Genomic DNA, 15,386 nt, shown 5'->3' with positions numbered 1-15,386 from the left:
CACGAGAAGGTGGCGATATTCACACACCAGGTAACTAATTTGAGGCTGAATCGACCCACACACACTCACATACACGTGTCATTAAACAGAGTACATATCTTGCTTGCTCTGCAGCAAGGGACCGGCTTATCCCAGAATTGGATTGATACTCTGTGTGTGGTTGATGGTAGAGAAACCTTTCCTAAACCTGGCTTTCTCATGTAGTTTGGTTGGCCTGTATTTTTTGTATTACTCCGTTCCCAGTAATGTTCGTGCATGTGTATGTATCGTATACGGCGAATGGGTCTGCCATTCAATGATGTGTTCAAGGCGTTGCTTCTTATATATTTTGACTTTTGAGGCCAGAGTGTTATTGACGAACGTGTTGAGTGCGTTTTGTAATTTTTCAGGTCACTTTTGTTTTAAAGAGCAGAATTACTCGGGCATCATTCCACGGCCGGGGTATTTCGTCTCTGTGTAAATATTTAGTAAAACGGTCCAATATATTTGTTCATAAGAACTGGTGAGAGGCAGTGTGTATTTGTTCAAGTGTGGCAGCTGGAACTTGCTCAGCTGTATCTGAAAGTGGTTTAATTCCTGGTGATATGATTCTAGTGTGTGTGTGAGTGCATGCGACTTTAAATGAGAGTAATAGAGAACATAACTTTGCAAGAAATAGAGAAATGACAATTAAAATAGGGATATTAACAGCAGATAATGTTTGAACAGCGGAATATAGAAAGCCTGCAAAGATAAATACAGGGCTCAAGATGAAAACGAATGAGCAAAACTATAGCCTTACACAAGTGTGTTAAACACATCCAGATATACGTGCTGAGAACAGTTACTGTAGGCAGACTGGAGACTAGTGGACCAAATAAGATAATTTGTTTCAGAGGATTCGTCTCAAATATGATAGGAGCATGAAACCTACTGATGGCCACCATTTTTGGTGGTGGAGATCTTTGATTTTGGAGGCCATATTTGTTTTTTAGGTGGCTAACGTATATTTATTTATGGGTAAGTGACCCGAGCAGGTAACACGTGCCAAGTTTTGTGCTCGTATCCCCCATTTTAAAGATTATTCATGTCATCTGCTTCACTGATCAAACGGATTGGAGAGGCAAATGAGAGCAGGTTGGGGTGCTTTTTTGGCAAACTTAACGAGCAAAAGCTACATGAGATGGATTCTCGGAACGTACTAAATATAATTGTTCATGCGGGGCGGGGGGGGGGGTTCCCTAATGCGTACCTGATGCGGAGGGACGACCAACCTGCAAAACGCGGGCGTGCTGTCGCTATTGCCGGCCGCGTGCTCCCACAGGGAGCTCGAGTACGCGAACCTGTGCAAGTTCATCGGTGGGACTGTGGAGGTGCCCAACGTGGCCATTCTCACCGAGTACTGTCCCAAGGGAAGCCTTCAGGACGTGCTCCTCAACGACGACATCCCGCTCAACTGGGGATTCAGGTGCGGGTTTGCGTTGTTCAGCTCCAACAACGATACGTTTTACTCGCAGCGTGCCGTCGGGGCACGCTGCTCGCTCGCTCTCGTAGATTCAGTGTGTACAGTACGTATGTTGAACTTCCTTCGCACCGTGCTTCGCCAACCGTGCTAATCGGAGGTGTGAAATTATTCACCGACAAGTGGGAAGGCAGCCACGCGTTAAGCCGGCACCGATACTTTCCCAAGCTCTGTGGTCCTCTACATATTAAGGTGTTATCAGCAAATGAATGTGTGTTTATTCATGTGGGAGGAAACCGGAGTACCCGGAGAAACCCCATCCGTGCGAGGGGGAAACACACTATCCCATACAAACGTGAGAGATGGAGTCCACGTTCCCGCTGTGCCGCCTTCTCGCGAGCCGGGATGTGGCACCTCGACGCCCACGGAAAGGGAGTTTTGCAACATTTGCCCAATCCGCCAAACTTCGCTGCCTCCACAATGGTGGCTTACAGGCGCGCGCCGTCACCGCCTTCCACAGTGTATAGACGAGACGGTGCGATGGCCCAGTGAATATTGAACGTTGGGCCAACGCTGGTCCGACGGTTCCAACCACGTGCCAACGTTGCCCCGACGTTGGCACGTTCACCCGTGGCGCAGTGTCGCGCGATACGATTCACGAATCCGTTACTATTTTTAAAATCATTGCGGTGCATGCTTTAAATGTCTTCACTCGTGCTACCTGAAGAGTGGGTGTGACGGAGACACCGCCTGCGCGCCACGTGTCCCCCCGTTGAGCCTCCCAGAGACGTGCTTGCTTTAGTGAGGTTTGGTCAGAACGTAACGGAACTTCTTTCTCATCATGGCTGTACAGGCAAAATGTTTATAATGTGCGTTGTCCTTCCCCGGCGCCTCCGATGAGTGCGGTTGACCGTACCGTGCGAAATAACTTCAACGTACGCACGTAAAACATCACAGCAGCATCCGATTAACGGCACCGTCCATTTGTGTTGACGTGCGCGCCCCGTCTTCGAATAGGTTTTCATTTGCAACAGACATCGCGCGTGGTATGGCCTTCCTTCATAGCCACCGGCTCTTCCATGGGAGGCTTAAGTCAACTAACTGCGTTATCGATGACAGATGGGTGTGCAAAATAGCAGGTGAGAAAAAATGCCACCGACGCACATGCACGTCACGCAGTGCACCACTCAACACTTCCTACGTAGCACCGTCAATAGTAATGAAAGATAATAAAGTACACGTATGAAGCGCTGTTGTACAAGGTGCTCAAGCGCTGTCCGTCGCCAAAATACAAAAGCGATTGCACGCATTGCTGTCCAAGAGGCATGGGAGCTAATGCATGCGCACAAAGCGAAATCGCATGAGACAGCTACCTGCCTCGTAGCACACACAGTACGCACACAGTACACGCACACAGTACACACAGTACACACACAGCACACAGTACACACACACACACACAGTACGCACACAGTACACGCACCGCACACACACAGCGCACACAGTACACACACAGTACATACAGTATACACACACACAGCACACACACGCACCGCACACACAGTACGCACACAGTACACACACACACACAGTACACACACAGTACACGCACAGCGCACACAGTACACACACAGTACACACACAGTACATACAGTACACACACACAGCACACACACGCACCGCACACACAGTACGCACACAGTACACACACAGTACACACACACAGTACACGCACCGCACACACACAGCGCACACAGTACACACACAGTATACACACAGTACACACACCGCACACACACACACAGTACGCACACAGTACACACACACAGTACACACACCGCACACACAGCGCACACGCAGTACACATGCAATGTTGTTCCCACGTCCGACCGAATATCCGCCTGTAGAGTGAACTCAAACCACACCTCCCATTGGCATGGTTGGCTACGTACGGTGTGAAAGAAGTTCAACATACATACATACTGACCAGCTTGGTGAAACATGGTCAAATAATCCCCACCGGCCACATGGATAGCATGGGGAGGCCCTCAGCCAATGTGTTCCGACTTTATTTGCATTTGGAGGGACGACCGATAAAATTGTAAAGGTGGATAATGGTGGATGTGCGAGACCTTGAAGGTTGTCACCTCTGAGCTACAAATAAAGCCAGGACATGCGCTCTGCAGAAGAAGAATGACATGCAAATATCATTATTGTTTGACAACTGACGAAAACCACGAACGTTAACGTCCCAACAAGACTCGCTGATGTCCCGGGATGGGCAGGCGTCCTCAACAAGAGGAACATTTTGTGAAAACCTGGAGAGGTGACAACCCTAGCGAGGACCGGACTCCCGTGTCGGCGAGGTGCTGCTCACCTTCGTGATTGTTTCCCGGCATGCCGTGTTTTGTATTCTCATTTGCAACGTGGGCATTGTGCGCACAGACTACGGGCTCGAGGAATACAGGAAGGACGACTTGGCGGAATACGCCACCACGCACAAGCCAAAGTCCTGGGTTTACTTGCCGCCTGAACGTATCGTCAGCAAAAACACAGAGCCAGCTCCGACGACAGATGTGTACAGGTAAGTTTGTCGAGAATAATAGTTTTTGTTTATTAGTGCACGTGTTTGCCCAGGGATGCCCCCACTGAGTCTGCGCTCCTGTTCAGGAGTGTCTTGCCAAGTGTTTTTTCGCAGTAGGGGGCGATGCTGCTGCTGCAGCGGCGTGTAATTCCAATCAAGCAATTTGCATTGTAATATCTCAGTATTGGGATGTTACATTGTACGGGGTTTTTTAAATCGATGAGAGGAATTCAGAGAACTTGAAGGAAACCCATGCAGACCAGGTGCAGGGCATACAAACTCCACACGGAGAGACGTCCCAGTCGAGAGTCGAACCCATGAACTTCTTGCTGTGAGACGCAAGTGTTACCACTGTGCCACGCTGCCATCCGTTGTTCAGAATTATTGGAGACCTTTGTTTAGAAAGCGATCTCAACCATCACTTATTCGATTTAGTCCTCTGTCCATGGCAAGACTTTGGCCTAAACTCCATCCATCCTGTCAGGGCCTGAGCCTCCTTCATTTTGCTGTCCGGCACTCTCCCGTACTCTCCTGCCATTCCTTACGATGCGTCAAGCGACATCTTTCCTCTTCTGCCTCTTGGACTCTTTCCCCATTTTCCCTCCTGCCGGGATCTTTCTTTGTCCAGCTCTCACCACTGAGAATGTGCCCAGTTTACACATTTAGCCCTTTCCTGGATCGCTCAGCCCATGACACACAGGCTGTGATTCTCACCTTTTGCTCTTCGGGCGACATTCGCGTATTTTGGCATCTCGTTGACAAAGGTTGTCTCAGCCAGAGAAAAAGCAGATTTTGAATTTTTTCCACGCAAAAAAGACAAAGCCATGAATAAAAACCCCATGTCATAAAACATGCATATTTTATTTTTAGAATTATAATGCAAACTGATAAGTGCACATTTGTCAAATGTTTATGCATTAGGCTGGGGTAGAGCAGCTTCGCAGTGATTAGCGCACTCTGGTACGAACCTGGTGACCCGAGTTTCATTCCTAGTAATGGCTAACATCGGTGGCGAGTAATATCTGAACAGGTCCAACTAGACCTAGGATCAGTTCGATAAACTGTCTTGATTCTGGGAGGCATTTCGATTGAGGAATTATTGAGGATCATTGTAGCGCCTCCAGTGGCTGCAGATGTCATGTGAACCAAAATTGAGCTGTTCGCCTTTTGGCATCCTCTGGTCTAACACCATTTGAGACGAGGCTCAAAAGAAAGCTGTCTCTGGTGTGGACCAATCAGTTTCAAAGACAATGCATATACTGTCAGAGTATTTTTTTTGTTTGCATTCTGACGACAAGTTGTGTGGTTAATGCAGACATGATTCCTTGTTAAAAGGTTTCAGTTTGGTGTTTTAACATCTCAACACCTGTTTTGTTGCCAGAAAAAAGGGGAAAACCTATACTTATATAAATGGACTCAAGCCTCCCGTAAGTCACGTGACTTCTGTTTGGCCACCCCCAAAAGACTCCCTCCCCTCTCCCCACCGCCCCATGTGGAAACGGACGCCGCTCCTCCGCGCAGCAGCGTCGCGGCCCACACCGTAGCCTCTTCATCCTCATCTCTCCTGACCCTCTTGCTCCCGTTTCCCCATTCCTTTTCCATTCCTCTTCGTCCTCTTTCCCCATTCGTGATCTTCTCGCTTCCCTTTCCCGCTGCTTTTTTTCTTCTCCCGTGCACCGCGACCTTGACTCCACTCCCCTCGCCGTGGCGTAGCCACCGGTGCGACAGTTCCTCGTACCAGGTTTGTGAAAGAGAAACTAATGAATTGTCTCTTGCAGGACCCGATGCACTTATCACGAGTCGATTTTTATTGGAACACACGATGAACCCACGGACTACATTTGTAGACACAACTTTGAAGGATAAGAGTTATAGTGTCAATAATTAAGACATAGGTTGTACACATTCACCTATACAATAAAATCTGGATAGAAGCACACCCCTTGTTAAGCAAAGCCGTCTGTGCTTCGATTCAAAGCACTGCAGTGCAGATGTATCAGAAAGTTGCTTGTTGCATTTTCCCCAACAGTGCCATGTAAGCACGTGTTGCTTATATCAGAACTGTGCTTATACAACGTGCGATTATTATATCCATATTTCACTGGACTGTGTGATACGTTTTGTGCTTTGGTTGTTCTGTTTGCAGCTACGGCGTCATTCTAGTTGAAATCGCGACAAGGCAAACTCCCACGCCGGTGAGTTCTTCATTAATGCACAGACGTTTTAGGTCCGAATATAAACGCGAATCTCACTGAATTTGTTAAAACTGAACGAGTCAGCTGGGGACGATGGCGCCCAGTTATTGGATTTCCAATTCACGTTTTTCATTCACACGAGTGCCGTTTATTTGATTAAAAGTTACTTGTAATATTGTTAGGGCAGATACAATTGTGCTGGCCCTCGCAATTACAGAATTCTATTCGCAAACGGGATGAAAGTGTATCAACTACGTATATGCATTTTGGACGCAGTGAATATCAATTTGAAATGAAGCCACGTCTGATGGATTCTGTCCAATCACACACGTACCGTCATACAACGATGTGCAAACGCAGCCGTTTCAAGAGAAACTATTCCACACGGGAAGACATTAAGATACTCTCGATTAATACAATGCTATTCGAACAAACTCCGTTATTTATCCTTCTTTTCGTATTGGAAGCCCACTGACAGTTGGCCGCACTCACACATCAGAGTTAATAAGGCTACAGGGGACAGCCCTAAACGCCTTGCCCTGATAACACTCCCTCGCTGAAGGACCTTCACAAGAGGGAGCTCTATGCAGTCCTTTGAGGCTGGTATTTTGGCTTGAACTTCCACCCTACTCTCACGTGACGTGGGAGTGCCCACACTTTTCCCCACCACGCACGACCTAGCAATCACCCGTGGGGTACCCACTTATACAGCGGGGTGGACAGAGGCAGTGGCGGCGGTGGGAGGGGGGATTTGAGAAACCCGCGCCGTTGTTTCGACTGCCTTGTCGGGAAATCGATAACCGACGGTCCTCTGGATTGCAAAATCCAGCGCGCTAAAAACCGTTACACCCACGGCATTCGGAGAGTGCCAAGGGAAATAAAGCGACAATGCCATTTGAATTATCCACATTTTTGTTTGTTGCAGACTGAAATTGACATTGCGACAGATGCCCTGTCGTGGCAGCCATCCATCCCTGAACTGACCACAACCAAATCGGAGAACGATTGTCCGAGCCCAGCCCAGTACATTGAGGTATCTCTCTTGCTCTCTCTCTCTCTCGTTTAACATGTTTGGCTATGTTGGCTTTTGTTGACGCGCAGTGGCATATCAGGCGAGCGTGCAGGCGGTGCAACTGCACCAGGGTCCACGGGCTGGGGGAGGGACCCAGCCATTGGGCGACGCGGTGGGTGGGGGGGGTGCCGTTAAATGCCTCTCCGAGGCCCCATGTCAACCGTGCTGCGTGATAAGTAACAAAATAGATAGGCAGACGTCTCCTTTATATATCTCCATTTCTCTCTATATTCTTCCACTTATATTCGCCCCACGACGACGCTGAAACAGAGGGTCCTTGCTCATAGCATCTGGCAATTCACCACCATTGATTCACTTTGTCGATGCGACACTGAATGCTGAAAGCGGGTCATGAGTTTTGCTTGTATTTGAATCGTTGCTGCTGACATTATGCACTCCCATTGAGCCACTGGGCCAATGGGTTGTGTACGTGGAGAGACAGATATTTGAAGGAGATGTACGGTCTGCTTATCTATTTTGTTACTTATATTCTCCACAATGAGGTTAATGATTATTTTTCGTGATAATTAAGAAGTGGCTTGAAATTGTAGTGGCTGTAAGTCAAGACGTGCCTCTTAGCCTATGCCTAAGACTGACTTACACCTGACCATTCCATTGCCTCCCTTCCCTCTCTGTGCAGCTTCCCCTCTGGCCTTTGAAAACAATCTCTTTGCCGCGCGATTGCATTTGAACGCACTGGAGGTTCACCGCTGGTGCGCGGTATTGAAAAAACGAAGCAAATTTTTCGCAATTATTAATTATTTTCCCGCAAATCCAGAGGTCCGCCGATTATCGATTTCCCGACACGGCAGTGAAGAAACGGTTTCTCAAATGCCCCCCCCCTTCCCCCCCCCCCGCCACTGCCTTTGTCCACCCAGCAGTGTAAGTGGGTACCAGACAGCTGATTGCTGGGTCGTGCGTGGTGGGGGTAAAGTGTGGGTACTCCCTCGTCCTCCAAGACGTCTTGAGTAGCGTGGAAGGTTACGCCAACATACCAGCCGATAGGGACTGCGTAGAGCTTCCCTCTTGTGAAGGCCCTTCAGCCAGTGGGTGCCATGAGGCCAGGCATTGTAGGGCAATTCGCGGGTCAGAGTTAGATTTTAGGCTTGCGTAATGAGGACCGGTGTGTTCTGCGGCACCGGTGTACCGCCAATACGTCCATTTATTTATAAATCCGTGCGTTGTACGATTGGGTCTGCTTATTATTACAGTAGAGTTCTGACAAAAGTAATTTTGCGGAATGCACTTCAATCCGATATGTGCCCCAACTGAGGCCGCACCAGGGCTGTGCTGGAGCCAGCTCCAGCACAGGCGCCACGTTGCTTTTCCATTGCAGGACCCGAAGCGGCGCTTCTGACGTCACACGCAGCGAACAAGTGGAGACGAACGTCGGCGACGGTGGTGACGCTGTGCACTCGCGGTGCCCGGACTGACGTCGCACACAAATCACAATGATTATTGACCCGCCCCTGGCCCTGCTTGGCCCGAGCCAGATTCAGGAATCTTTTGACGCCAGCTTTTCAAAGCCACGGTGAATGGGCCGTTGTGTGTGTTGGCACGGGCCAAATGTGTCAGTGGAAAAGGGGTGATGCTGACGCGGGTGTAATTGATGAAGACTTTCTTTTTAAATGTTCCTCTGTAGTTTGCAGATTAATGAATGGGTCATATTTACCTTGAATGTTTTGTTTTGTGTCTTTTTCTCTCCAAACAAGCTGATACAAAAGTGCTGGAATCACAACCCTTTGCTCCGACCAACTTTTGAACAAATCAAAAAGTTCCTGCATAAAATGAATCCAAACAAATTCAGCCCAGTTGACATGATGATGAGCCTGGTAAGCAATCATTCTCTTTCCACCGCTCGACTGCACTTTACGCCCTCATTATACCAGGTTAGCCACATTCATAAATTGTTCAGAACACAGGGGAGCCCAAAAGTCAGAACACATTGAGCCATTATATTTATTTGAATAATTAACACATAGTTATATCATTGATTTTAACAAATGTTAAAACTGGCTTTCATTAACATTAATGTCCGCATTAAGTTTGAAATTCAGTACTAATCAATAAAAAAACAATGTTTCGGTCGTGGAGTTGTTGTGAGCAGTCATTGGTGACTGTGCTGAGATTGCCAGCGGTCCATCCCCCTTGAGAAGCCGGATTCATTCACCACGAGCGGCTGACACTCGGATTCAAACCCAGGATTTCAGTGGCGCTGATCGGTGCCTCTTGACTCCTGAGCAAACCGGGCACCTCGCTAACAATGCAGCAGAGAGACAAATGCATCACGGCCCTTACTCCAACATTCAGTGACCAAGGGTAAAGCTAATCCTTACGACTGTGCTTTGTCGATTCCACTCTTGGAATGAATTCGAATGCAATCCACAGACTAAGACTTGACAAAAATTTCACAAGCTGTGGTGGGATAGACTAAGATCGTGACTAATTTAACAAATAATTGCCGACTAAATCAACACCGTTGTGTACCCAGTGTGCATCACACCGTGTCGCTCTTTGATGGCATCTGCTGGAATTTTGCCGCAGCCTCTTGACCTGGGGCAACATCGCATGGTAGAGGGGTCAGGGACCTGAGGGACTGCGTTGCTCAGCCAGGCACTGAGTTCTCGCCTTTTGGGCAGTGTCCGTGTTGGTGGCAAACCCCTCTGTATCAGACATGGGCAGTAGGATTCATAATTAGTTTATCGTGGGTTAGATCATCGCAAGAGTGAATAATGTGAATCATTTAACGATGTACGTATGTTGAACTTCTTTCGCGCATACGTAGCCAACCGTGCTAATCGGAGATGCGGGGGAAGGACAGAAAACAAAAACTATAATCCTCCAACACCTGACAGAGCCAATCAAATCAAGTTGTCACGTAGGCAAATATGCCAGTTGATCTGTTTTTGTTCAGCCAGCTGCCACAATGTTGAAATGCGATAAAAACGTTGACAATTTTGTTTCGCTGTGGCCTTTGAATCCGCCTCGCATGCCTCACTGGTGCGCAAACCCCGAAGAAATACGGTACAGCAACAAGCGGACTTTAAAGAATTCTCTTCGCTCACGAAGCCCAGAATCTTTGTAGAGGTCAAGCGCCCACGCGATTTGTGGGAGCCAGCATTCCTGTGCATCTTGGGTGCCACGGTGGCGAGATGTTCACTACCTCGCCTGGCATACAGGAGGTCGTGGGTTCGATCCCGACCCTGAAGCCTGCTGTATGTTTGGAGTTTGCGCGTGGATTTTTCCCTGGGTCCTCCGGTTTATCCCTCCACATTTAAAAAAAAAACATCACGCGTTTAAAGTATTTGGCTGCTATACATTTCCACATAACGGCAAACCACTTCGTTGAGCCATCAGTTGTGGCCAGGTCGCGTCTGGAAAAAGAGCTATATAGCTCAGTGGGCCTTACTTACGAAAATAAATCAGCCCATAGTTAATAACGTAATTATCTCGGCCAAGCCTTGAAGCAGCACAGAGCATCTGATGTCTAGGACCACCGCTGTGCCTTGTTCCGGCCCTTGTTCGAACGCGCAGCAAGGTCTGGGGTACCGAACACCGCGGCGGCAGTGAATGCATTCACGCTTTAATCGCTCACCCCCCTCCACCCCCCTTTGCTTCATTCCAGATGGAAAAGTACAGCAAGCACTTGGAGTCGGTCGTCACTGAACGAACGCAAGACCTCGTGTTGGAAAAACAGAAGACGGATCGGCTGCTATACAGTAGGCCACCCGTACGGACGCGATCGCGCACAGCCCCTGTGTCAATCCACTGCTGGATGAGGACCTCCCCCACGCTGTGCGGGTCATGGGGGTTATTTGGTTATACTTCACCACCTTGGTCAATGCGGGTTGGCAAAGGGGCTCAATGCAGGGTGCGGACCAGTGCACAAGTAGAATGGGAGATTGGTAAAAAGGAGATAATGATAAAACAAAATAATTTAATAATAATTGAGAACATTTAGTATTTTCGCCATTTTTATCGCGCTAGACTCATCACGAAGGCACTGTCTCGCGGACGTAACCTACTGTAGTTTCACACCAGGGGGCGATGTCGCGATGTGTAATCCCGATTGAGCCATTTGCGGGCCATTCTTCAAATTTGGCCTAATGACGCAATGGGCCTACCCTTTCTCGATTGACGTCGCGGCATTTTTAACAACCAACTCTGAAGCACACGGCACGGGATGTTATTGTTTGTTTACGGTTAAGACATTACACACTGCAGTGATAACCGGGGCGGCCTGCCGGATTCCGACCTTGAAACCGCAGCAACAAAGCAGCGCGTCACCGTCCTAGTGACATATCCGGTGCTTGCTTTTAATGATATTTTTTTATCTTTGCCGGGGTCGGCAACCCGCGGCTCCAGAGTCCTGCGCGGCTCTTTAAGGACTGCGTCTTCGCGACGCCACTTATCAAGGACCGCCGTCTCGTTTTCACCACGCTGTGCGTTGCGGCTCTTGAAATAGTGAGGTTTTTGACCGAATTCGAGAAGAAATGGCTCTTGGTGTTAATTTGGTTCCTGACCCTTTGCCTTCGGGTGATATGACACTGGGCATCGACCCCCCCGCCGCCCCCTTCTCACCACCTCCCCCCCCACCGCTCATATTTTCTTGTCCCAGGTATGTTACCGAAGCAGATTGCGGATGATCTGAGGCAAGGGCGGGTCACGAAGGCTCAGAGCTATGCAAGTGCCACTGTGTTTTTCAGGTACCAAACTACAACACACAAATTAGTTGGTGCTGCTGCTGCTGCTGCTGTCGTGTTGGCGGCAGTGCACAAGCACAACAACAACAGAACTCAACACATTCGTCAGTAACACTGTGGTTTTAACAGGAGAAATTTGTAATGATATGCTATGTTTTTCGGGAAATGGCCTTTCTTCGTTGCACATGAAGAAGTGCCCGTACAATGCACTGTTCAGAATTGCGGGAAAGCCTCGATGAGATTCAGGAGTCTTCTCAGATGGCTCCTCCTGCTTTGGGATGTTCGACCAATTCCTGTTCACATTTTGCAGAGGTGCCTAAGTGGCTCATGGGTCGGAGCGCTGACCTGGCACCGCCGAGATCCCTTGAGTTCTCAGCTGTACTGTTGACGGTTTCAGCCCGGTCACCAAAAACTGCATTAAAAAAGAAACACATCACGCGAAATTTTGGTTCCGCACTAAATGTGGCTGTGCTCCAGCCCAAAGAATAACAACATCGGTCTGACTGTCGTACGAGTGGGTGAGCAAGTGCTGCCCCCTCCTGTGTGTGTGGCAGAGGTCACGTGAACGTTTCTCAGAAGTAGCTCTCTGATATCCGCTTCCGCGGACCGCCTCTCTAACAATTAAGGCTCGGCACTGCTTCGCGTGAGATCCGAATGGAATCTCCGTCCTGTGAGGACGTGATGGCGATAGCGCAGTCAAGATGAAAAAATGGGGGAAAAAAAACCTATCAAATCAAATATATTTAAAAAGATAGACGTCGAAAATATGGACGCGCGACGTGTGTTAGGAAACTCATGTATCCGAAGAACTGCTACGCATATGAGGAGGATAATGCTCAAAGCTCTGCGCGGATATGTGAGGGAACCCACTTGCTGTGCTGCCATCTCCGAGACACCTTGCAGCCCAGCGTGGTTGGACATTCTACAACCGTGCACTTTCCACAAGCTCTTTTCTCTGTGGTGCTGGATTACAGTGGGAACCATTGAACGGACACCCAGCTTGACAAATTAGAATTCACATTAGTAATGTCCTCGCGCTTATCGGTATACAAATATAATTAACGGCAAAATGACGACTGATATTGTAGTTGAAAAGAATTCTGTAAAAATACGAAAAAAATATGTTAATCACGTTGGCAATAATTTATCACGCGATCAGCTTAACTGGAACAGTAGTGGAAGGGAAACAATAAAATAAAAAAAATATGAAACAATAAAATTCAAATTTTCTTGCTGTGGTTTTCACACCTGATGATGATTGCTTGTGTTGCAGCCGAAACGTTGTGATAATTTTATTGTTTTATATTTTTATTATTTTATTGTTTCCCTTCTACGTGGTGACTTTACCGAAAGAACCAGGAATATGGAACATTAGTAGAAGGGAAACAATTAAATAATACAAATATTAAACATATCGTGTTAATATCAAACCAAGTGCCGAGGAGGGGCATTCTGACTGAGCTTTTGTCACCGACATCCGCGAAAGTTTCTTAAAACCGCCGATTAATCACACTCCGTGGGCCCCTCCAGGGACCACCCAATTAATAATGCTGCCCTATAATGACATGCATGCTTGGGTTATTTCTGGAGGGGAGCGTAAATGACAGAAACGCAGCAATTCATCAGCATCCAACTCTAATTTGAATAGCGATATTTTAAAGGCATCAGCATTCTGTAGGAAACTGCGGCTACGAAAGGACACGGCTTGTGCCGTATTCCCCAGATGTGAGTGTACAATTGTGGAGAGCGGTGGCGCAGCGGTTAACGCACTGCGCTGCGAACCCGGCGACCCAGGTTTGATTCCCAATCGCGGCCAGCACCAGTGGTGATTATCTGAACCTGTCCTGGGCCTCTCCTAAGTCAGCCTCAAACGAGTACCTGGTGCTGTGTGTAAACATCGCCACTGGGGAGACAAAGACGGCCGGACGTGGTGCTGTCCACCCACCCCCCTCGTGTGCCCAACTGGCCTTCATAGGTGCTACTCGCTGACAGCACTTGCCCCAATAGTTTGTCAAGGCTACACGGGAGGTCTTTGTCTTTGTGTGTAACCATATTTGTATAACATCAGTGTTGGGGGTGCGTCTTGCTTTCCGGAGTGTCTTATAATCTGGAGAATCGGGTCAATTTCCAAGAATCAAATAATCCTGGCTTTGTAAAGAGTGGCACGGGGTGGTTGGCATGGTCCCCGGTGCGAAGGAGCGAGACGGAGAGGCCCCCTGTCCAAATTCCCGCTGGGCCCCGCTTGGCCCGTGGGCCTCGGTGTGGTTGCATTGCCTGCAACACTCTACATCCGCTTGATCTGCCAAGAAAACTCGCGGTGCTCCATCAACCGCTTCAGAGCAGCAACTGGTCGCTGCTGCGCCAGACCTCCACCTCCACAAGTCGAGAATTAAAGACAACCGACGGTGTGACTGCAGCCACCCGCACCAGACAGCGGAACCCGTATCGCAGACGACTGCATCCTTCGCCCGCTCTCTCTCCGGCGGACTGAGCAGTATTGGTCGCGGCTACTCCCGAAGCTATCGCGTGGCTCGTAGACTTAAACTTGGACGCGTGATTTGCACAGACTTGCCATACGCTAGAAAAAGACTATGTATGGATGTTGAACGTCTTTCGCGCTGCACGTAGCCAACCGTGCTCATCGGAGGTGAATAATGCGTGCATGGCTTGCTTGTGTAAGTGCACACAAACGCCTGCAACACAAGATGCACGCCTTGCCTTTTACAAGAGGATGTCCCAAGAATTACCAAAAGGCAAAGTCAAATTGCCACCCAAGTGACCAATGGGAATGGTGTTTGCCTCCTTTGATTCTACATTGATTTGTTGGGTGGCCAGTATCTCATAGCAACTACCACTGTCTTAGTCTTCTCACAGAGTCGTTTCCCTATTTGGCCATGAAAGTGTCATCGGCTGACTTGACCCCAGATTGTGGTTGGACCTCGGAACCTTTGTGGGCGCGTGTCTAAGCGTTCTGCCCATGGTGCCACCGCAGCTGGCTGAAAATGATGATGATGATATTTAAAGTTGAATGACTATGTGTGTACATTTGCATGAGTTGCGTATTCATGTCGAGAAGGCTTCGGTTAAAAACGTTCCTTATTTTACACCGACGCTCGACACGAACGTCTGGTCCTCCGTACAGCGACATCGTTGGCTTCACGCAGCTGTCCAGTTCGAGCACCCCCTACGAAGTGGTGGACTTCCTGAACAAGCTGTACACGTCCTTCGACGGGATCATCGACAACTACGATGTGTACAAAGTGGAGACCATAGGAGATGCCTGTGAGTCATCGCTTCTCTTCACCACCACCACCAGTCGGTCGGTGACATGGCTGCGGTGGCTAGGAGATGTTGACTACCTCGCCTGGTGTACGGGAGGTCGTGGGTTCAA

At 48.6% G+C, this 15,386-nt stretch overlaps 1 protein-coding gene across 1 annotated transcript in view; it reads left to right on the top strand.

Moving 5' to 3' along the window:
* The window catches only part of LOC116951912 (atrial natriuretic peptide receptor 1-like), a 60,868-nt gene that overhangs the window by 35,386 nt on the left and 10,096 nt on the right, over window positions 1–15,386 (top strand). The window contains exons 11-19 of the mRNA XM_032970756.2: window positions 1,304–1,447; window positions 2,459–2,580; window positions 3,887–4,025; window positions 6,172–6,220; window positions 7,146–7,253; window positions 9,005–9,124; window positions 10,918–11,011; window positions 11,911–11,998; window positions 15,138–15,277. Coding sequence (XP_032826647.2) covers window positions 1,304–1,447; window positions 2,459–2,580; window positions 3,887–4,025; window positions 6,172–6,220; window positions 7,146–7,253; window positions 9,005–9,124; window positions 10,918–11,011; window positions 11,911–11,998; window positions 15,138–15,277 — 1,004 coding nt within the window. The remainder of the gene's footprint in view (window positions 1–1,303; window positions 1,448–2,458; window positions 2,581–3,886; window positions 4,026–6,171; window positions 6,221–7,145; window positions 7,254–9,004; window positions 9,125–10,917; window positions 11,012–11,910; window positions 11,999–15,137; window positions 15,278–15,386) is intronic.

Source organism: Petromyzon marinus, chromosome 44 (genome assembly GCF_048934315.1).
Source record: "Petromyzon marinus isolate PM22_M1 ecotype Great Lakes invasive population chromosome 44, UKy_Petmar_22M1.pri1.0, whole genome shotgun sequence".
In the NCBI taxonomy this organism is placed as follows: Eukaryota; Metazoa; Chordata; class Hyperoartia; order Petromyzontiformes; family Petromyzontidae; genus Petromyzon; species Petromyzon marinus.
This window is presented reverse-complemented; position numbering and strand designations above follow the sequence as displayed.